The sequence below is a fragment of the Halichoeres trimaculatus genome, unplaced genomic scaffold, assembly GCF_033239565.1.
Source record: "Halichoeres trimaculatus isolate MK-OKI-2021-1 unplaced genomic scaffold, fHalTri1.1 fHalTri1_scaffold_22, whole genome shotgun sequence".
NCBI lineage: Eukaryota > Metazoa > Chordata > Actinopteri > Labriformes > Labridae > Halichoeres > Halichoeres trimaculatus.
Genome location: NW_027437200.1, coordinates 22547616 through 22555560, shown reverse-complemented (window position 1 = coordinate 22555560; position 7945 = coordinate 22547616). Strand labels below are relative to the sequence as shown.

The following is a 7945-nucleotide window of genomic DNA, read 5'->3' as shown; positions in this document are numbered from 1 at the left end:
ATATATATATATATATATATATATATATATATATATATATATATATATATATATTTCTGTTCAGGGTCACGGGTGGCTGGATCCTATCCTAGCATATATGAAGACATTTTATATATATATATACATATTTATATATGGGGTAGGCCAACTGGTCTATTGTTGGGACTAGGGACAGAGGTCCATTGTAGAGCACCTGAGGTTGCCCCCTTGTAGCAAGATTAGATACTCAGGAGGTAATTTTTGTGTGAGACCCTTTAACCAGGCTGTACTGGTGCCCCAAAATTATTACAATCAATATCACAATAACTTTGATAAATGACAAACACTGTTGAAAAATTCTCCAGAATTCTCCTAAACATGAATTGTCATAGTTTGGGACTATCACAACTGGCAGCTCATCAGAGTTGGACAAGTTATCCTGCAAAGATCTGAAATTTAGAACTGAAATTCTGAGCGTTATATTCTTTACAAAAACCTTTAAGGGACTGCTGTATGGTCCCAAGCAGGAAGACAATTCAGAGGCACGAGGGACAAAAAAAGGCACATCAGTAAAGATGAACTAATGTATGATTTTGGTTCATGGTTACACTTTCATATCTCTTAACAATGACAGCCTTCAACAAAGTATTTTATAGTCTAGAAGTTGAATTTTGAAGTGATTTCAAAATTGCAAGCCATAAAATTTGACTTTTATTTAGCCAAAAATGCAGAATAAGAGTTTACTCAATTTTGGAATTGAAGCTTACGAAAAAAAAAAGTGTATTTCCACTTTTGATTTTTTTTTTCCTTCATTGTACAGAGTCATCACCATACACACAGAAAAATGTTCAGACTTTCACACAACAAAAACAAACAGATTCGATTGGTTTACTTTTTATTGTCACATTTCTAAGTTGACTTTTCATCAGGTTGCATCAACTTAGTTCAGACAAACACTGAAAAATGTTGTGACATGACACCGACATGGAACAATACACCTCACCACTTCCTTATCTGCTCTCACATGTCTGCCAGGTAACCACTGAAGGTGGTGTGGTAACCCGAGCCGTAGACGTGTGAGTTTGGATCCATGCGCACGTAGACTTGGTCGCCTGGCTGCAGCTTCAGGAACACAGCGTTTCCTCCGTTGTGAGCCGTCTCGTGGACTGCGGGGTGATCCTGGCTCTGGACGATAAGCTCGTTGTTCTTGTAGAGAGTCAGTAAGGTCCCGGGCTTTCCTCCAGCGTGGTGGAAGATGGTGAAGAAATAAACTCCAGAGTAAGGCGCGGTGAAGATACCTGAGTGGGAGGGCGGTGGATTCATTCAGTGCATCTTGTAAATGTGGTTTTAAGGGCTGCTTTATATGTAGACTTCTTCATAATGATGGTCTTACCATTGGATGAATTGTAGCCATTTCCGATGTTTGTGATCACTTTTTGGTAGACGAGGGTTGCATCTGAGCCAAAAGGTCCAATCGCTCCTCTCGGTCCAGCCTCGGCGCTGAAAACCACAGACTTTCTCTCTGTGCAAAGGTAAAATTTTCACACTAAATATGAAAACCACACACTGCTGGATTCATTCACGGTGAATTGAAGATTCACGGTGAATCATCTCTGCTTACCTTTGCTTTTCAGAGCCAGAATCTGGTTTTCGTTGTCCCTCAACCTGGCCTCTAAAGCCGCCAGTTTTTCCTTCAGGGAACCAAACTCGCAGCACATGTTTCCAATGGTGGAGGAATCTTTTCAGCTTAACTTTCAGTCTCACAGCAGAGCATGAACAGCCACAGGGATGATCCGTCTCCTCTCTGCAGAGCTGAAGGGTTGGTCCGGCTGTTTTTATCTGCTGTCCCTCTAATGACGCGAGGCGTTTAGTTCCTCTTGACGCAAAGCTTTTGGTTTAGCTCTGAAGGAATAGGCTCAACGTACATCGCTTGTTTCACTCAAGTTCTGTTTGTGAGAATATGTTTGTGGCTCTAAACTTGACCCTGTTACAGTTCCTCATTTGTAAAAGTCAAAAGGTTTCACTATTAGAAAGTTCCTCCAAAAACATGCTGCTTGTGCTTATCGTGGTCAGGCTTGATGCACGTATACAGGAAGTAAGCCCTATAGCTTGAGAGGACAAATGTTTCTGCTGTCTTGACCTTGTTGTTAAACCTTTTCCTGTTTCCATAAACCATGTCTCAGCTCCTTCTCTGACCTCTTTAGACTGACACATGCAAAAATTAGTTTGTTTCAATAATCTGAGCAAAGACAACAAGTTCCCTCAATCTGAGACCCTCCCATCCATGTTTTCCGCGATTGAAAGAGCAAAGTGAAAGCATTTAGATCATCAGTTTTCCTGAGGAAGCTGGGGCACATTAATAATCATGACGACAAGTATTGGTCCGTAGGTTAGGGGGAAATTTACGGGAACAGTTAAGAGGAACTAACGTCCAATTTCTGTAAGAAGACACTCCAGACGTTGTTCCTTCATTTTTTTCGTCTTGTAAGGTAGAGGCCAGAAAAGATCTCTGTGTTAATGATTTTTTTGTTGGATGAGTTCCGCAATAAAGACTTGGGACACCAGCCTTTCCTTTGAGAGACTTCCCTGGTAAAGACCAGATAATGCAAAGCATCTATTAGTGATACAAAGAGCGCACGTCTGTGGTCATCAGTTCTTCAGAAAGAAGATAAAGTTAAGTCAAATTAGTCTGAGGCCAGGGGCACACAGCACTTCTGTGGAAACCTACGCTATCAGATGGGACACGTGCCAAACCAGAGAGCACCACTTGTTAAATGGGTTTATTTTTAACTATTGCTTAGGCTGGCACTGCATCAAAGGTGTAAGAGGGGTTGCCCTATGGCTAGGCCACGCCCCCTCCACTCACTTAGTCTAACAGTGAATACTCAGTGACAGGAGCAATGGCAGGTGTGACAGTAGGAGACATTTCACAAGATACTGTTGATGATTTCTGGACACAGAGAGATCACAGTTTATCTAAAAGCCACCAAAAGGCTCCAAAGTCAACATTGTAGGGATATATGATTCGTTTTATTGTTGAGAATTGTTGATTAAAACTTTCAGTTTTAACCTGATAAACAGCGTCAGACAACAAAACAGAGGATCAGCATTTGTTATGCGAAAAATATAACCTCCTTTTTACCATCTTTACCAAGTTTGGAGCTTCAGTATTTACACTAAATCATCCAGCAAAACGTGTGCCAACCTTTCTTATCTTGGCAATTACAGATAAGCTAAGATCCACACAGTAAAGTTTACAGAGACAACAGTCACATTAAAAAACTATTCACAACAGTGCAATAAAATTTCCAAGTGTGCCAGGTACTTATGAACAAAAACCATGGTCATCATAGAAGTGCATTTGGAAATAGAAAAAAATGTAAAAATTAATTGTGCATAGAAACCCATTTCAAAAAGGAAAAAGTTCTCTGACACATGGTGAATGTGTGAAGGTTTCCAAATGTTTCCCAGAATTCATTTGATTCTATGCAAATAGAACGGTCAATCTGTGACAGTGTCATGGAAAAAGAAAATTTTATTAAATGAGAGAAATATTACACAACCTGTGTGGATTTACGCTACTTCATGTAGTGAGATTGTCTTTCATTTTGCATTTTTCCCGGTATACCAGTGTTTTCTTGTTGATCGATTACAAATTTGGGGGTGGATTTGTGGCTTACCTTTTGTTTTTTGAGGCTTTCAGCGTTTTTCGTTGTGGGAAACATGGACAAAAACAGTGCCAAAGACAATTTAAACTGACTCAAGAGGGACAAGCGGGTTAATTTCCTTTAGGTTTGGATTTTTACATTATTCAGGGTTAGAAAAGACTGTGCTTGGGGGCATTGTTCAGGCCAATTTTTATGTTAGATTGTCATTACGCGCCGACCATTGTATTCTTTTTTGATTAAATTGTAAACTTTCCGTTATTTAAATACTGTCTCTCAGAAGTCTATTGGTTTCATTCAACAAATTTTATTTTTCTCTACTAAAATACACTTTGTCGACAGGGTTTCTAAGTTTCCTGTAAGTTTCCCTCTTGAGTGTTTTAACTCAGACTCGAGAAGGGTCGTGTTGTATGGTTTTACATCTGCCGGCAATAAAAAATGAATATGTAAAAATCTTAGCGCTGGTGATAAACAATGGTCTAAATGGTTGAACTCAGATGTGAAGAATGGGTTTGATCAGGGAAGAAGACTCCTTGTACAAATTCAAGGTTGATAACTAGGACGTTTCTGTTGACATATCTCTGCGATGTTGAAGTTTAACTGATCCTTGTAAATGAAGTTAATACTGTTTGCTTATCCCATCAATAGAAACAGAGCACCAGCAGATCACATCAATGAAGACCACGTGACTGACAGGGAAAATTTTCAAAGATGAACTTTGGTTCATTCCAGCAAGTTTGATATGGTACCATGGAATACGCCAACACACCTCCACACAGGAGTATCATCAGTAATGAAACTGGATTTAGGGTGGATACATGAAGGCGCAAGTTTATTAATTAACAGGAAACAGATGTTCATTCAGGTTGTCCTGAAATGACGTCCAAAAAGGGTCAAGAAGTTGAAATTCTCAAGAACCAGATACCCAGGTCAGCCTCACCCAGAAATGATATTGCAGTTTGGTAGTTGACGTTCCCAGCAATCAGAGGGTACATTTTCCAGACAGATAGTTACAGGATTTACAGGTCTCATGGTTAATGGTGAAGGGTGATCCCTCATAGTTTGGCCCTCATCGCTGTAGTGATGCTTGTCCTTCCTCCTCCTTCTTTTATGTTAAAAGGGTGTCATATACATCGCAGAGGTACCAGTATAAAACTGTGTTAGCCACCTTTTAGATCTCTGAATATCTCCTAGATGTACAGTAAACTTCTATGGCCAGATACAAAAGTTGTCTTGTTATGAAGAGAACAAAGTTTAACAGGGCAATCATAAATAATTAATCTTAGTGTTTTTTCCACTGAACTCTTACTTCCTCCTTGCTTATCTACCAAGCTGAACATCAGGGAAAATAAGGAAAATAAGTCTGTTGAACATTAACAGATCATGATATAAAGCAGACTGATGGATCGTATCTCTCAGACTGAAGGTGACTGAGCTGTCTTGTATCAACTTGGAAGATGACTTTGTGGTTCTTCTTGCTGTGCTGGGGCTTGATCGCAGCCCAGGACGGTGGCGAACAGGCCAATGAAGTAGCACAATCTGCTGAAATTCAGCCAGGCTCTCCCAGCATGGGAAAGCTTGATGCTCTGATGAAAAAATTCAGAGATATGGAGTCCATTCAGAAGGACCTCAAGACCAGGCTGACCAACGATGAGACCAGGGTAAAGGCCAATGAAAACCAGATTCTGGAGCTGAGCAACAAAGGTAGTAGAAAGACCTAATGTCCAAGTTGTGTTTTTCAGTGAAAATGGGAATTTTATGATTGTTTTATCTTGACCAAATGTATGAGATTTACAATTCTACGACGGTTAAACAATTACATTTATCAGATGCTTTTGTCCAAACAACGTGCAACCCAAGCAAGGCTTAAGACAGAAGGGAAACCCTTGGTCAGTGCAATGAAGTGCTGCGAGTTCAACCTTGAAAAATATTCAATGATTAGAACTAAATATTTACTAAGAGCTGAGCCTGAGACCTTCTGGTTCATTCTGCCACTAGGGACAAAGAGGAGAAGTCTAAGATTAAGGCCTAAGTGTTTCCTGAACAGTCGAGTCTTCAGACATCTCTTAAAGTAGAAAGGGACTCTTTGGATCGTATAGAGTTAGGCAATTCATTCCATTTGGGAACAACAGAGAAGAGTCTGGCTAGAGATTTGGAGCCACATTGGGCTGGGAGCACCAGGCGTCTTTCACTGCAGTGACTCTGTGACTGACAGGAGTGCAGTCTTAGTCAAGTGGTCACACCTGAAGCCAGATTGCAGATTCTTCTGCAGATGTTCAGGGACATGGTCAAAGACTATGTGTTTGAGATTGACAATAATGTGATGTCAGCATAAGTATACTGCTCAACTTACTCCTGTCATTTTTGTTTTGAAACAGTGAGAAACCAGGTGATATTCAGTGTAGCAGCGGGAGGTGGAGACAATGCTGTTGGACCGTTCAACACAGACACGACTTTAATCTACAGGAAAGTGATCACAAACATTGGAAACGCCTACAATACTGCCACAGGTAATATGTGACTGACGAAATGGGATAAACATAACAAAGCAAAATGAGAATGTTTGTGGGCTTGGAAGTTGTTCGAGGAGTCTACAGTACAACAAATGGATGTAGTCTCAGTGATGTCACCCATTGGTTTCCTAACTGAGGTTTGAAGCCAGCAGTTCCGTGGCCATATTGTAGACTTTGGCTCAACTCTTGGTACGCTAAGAGGTGGAGCTAAGGCAGGCTACAGGGTTCCTGGACAGAGGGTTTCTGACTCACAGGTGGGTGGATTGGAGCTGTTAGCCAGAAGCTAACCCCACATCCTTGCTTGTCACCTGCTTGGCATTTCCAACATGGAACTGGCAGCACTGGGCTTCAAAATGGGTGGCCTCACTGAGGTTACACCCACATTTTGCACCCTCCATGGCGCTGACACACAGAGTCTAATGGTATTTTGTTTCCACAGGTATCTTCGCTGCACCTCGTGCAGGTGTTTATTACTTCAATTTTTTCGTTCATGCTGGAGGGGAGCAGCGCGTATTTCTGCATCTCATGAAGAATAATGAAGTGATTGTGGACATCCATGACCACCAAACAAACCAGGACACTGCTGACAATGGAGGAAAAGCCGTGTTCTTGCAGCTGCAGCAGGGAGACCAGGTGTATGTACGCATGGTTGCAAATACACATGTGTGGGGAGGTGACTACGGCACAACTTTTAGTGGCATGTGGGTCTCTGAAGTGTAAGAATTGGTGCATATGCATATCTCAAACGGCTGAATCAAAGAGTCACATTTAGCTAGCATCAAGCCTCTATGTTTTCAGAGGACGATCTTTACATTTTCTCCATTTCATACTGTAAACAGAAACCTTTGATACGATGCAGAACCTCAAGAACTTTTTTTTTGTCTTCAAGTTTGAGCTTTTTCCAATGTCTAATAAAAAACATGTTCCGTAGAGTTTGGACCCCTTTTTTCATTTTTCACCACATTTAAAAGCCTTTATTTTCAAACAAATGTGACATTTTTCCCACAACACCAGAGGTCATCAACTACATTTGACCCTGTGAGGGCCAGATGTCTTCATGAAAGAAATAAGGTTGATTTTGTTGTTGATATCTTGATTTCCATGTCAAATTCATTTTTTTATTTCATATTTCTTGATGTAAACAAACCCATATAACCTGAAATACAACAAGCCACAAGGGGGCAGTTGCCATAAGTTAGTGTTCATGTTTGTGAGGCTGTCAGGCTGCAACATTTTGACTTTGTGTTGTAATTTGTTACAACATTGTGACTTCATGCACAATGTGAATGGTTTCATATATATTTCATTATAACTTTATGTTAGTAGTGTATGAATACATTTTACAACTTTGTATTACAGTTATAACACATATTCACACAATCACAGACAACTGTTTGGAAAGCTACCATAACCAGTGCTATTGTGTTACACTTAAAACAACTGACCTATGGCTAAGCCACACCCACCCCACTCACTCGGACAAACGGTGATCGTTTAGTGACTTACGTAAACATGCAAGAGGCATGTGGAAACTGTCATTAACAAATGTCAGTAAGTATAAGATGAGTCTCAGTTAGTGTGTTCAATACATTTTTCCTGTGTTACCACTTAATTTCACATTATCATTATTTATGGACCTGAACGTTGTGATTTCTTTTCACGTCTGGATTATTTGAGTAAATACCAATGTCTGGTAGAAATTTTGTTTAAATTGCACTTTCGGAAAACAATGTGATGAGTATAAAGTAGACACGTTCAATATTTGTTTTCCCCACTGTATATGTGTAT

The 7945-nt window shown here is 40.2% G+C and overlaps 2 protein-coding genes across 2 annotated transcripts; one reads left to right on the top strand and one right to left on the bottom strand.

The window, feature by feature from the left end:
• Positions 1-871: 871 nt before the first annotated feature.
• On the bottom strand, positions 872-1912 carry LOC141784352 (complement C1q-like protein 3). Its single transcript, XM_074662171.1, has 3 exons — positions 1601-1912; positions 1373-1501; positions 872-1277 (listed from the first exon to the last, which is right to left on the bottom strand). Exons 1-3 carry the CDS (start codon positions 1695-1697, stop codon positions 1000-1002), a joined length of 504 nt encoding a protein of 167 aa, XP_074518272.1. The 5' UTR covers positions 1698-1912; the 3' UTR covers positions 872-999.
• Positions 1913-5102: 3190 nt separating this feature from the next.
• LOC141784368 (complement C1q tumor necrosis factor-related protein 6-like) lies at positions 5103-6885 on the top strand. Its single transcript, XM_074662191.1, has 3 exons — positions 5103-5348; positions 6023-6154; positions 6597-6885. The coding sequence occupies exons 1-3, from the start codon at positions 5213-5215 to the stop codon at positions 6875-6877; spliced, it is 549 nt and encodes a 182-aa protein (XP_074518292.1). The 5' UTR covers positions 5103-5212; the 3' UTR covers positions 6878-6885.
• The last annotated feature ends 1060 nt before the right edge of the window (positions 6886-7945 follow it).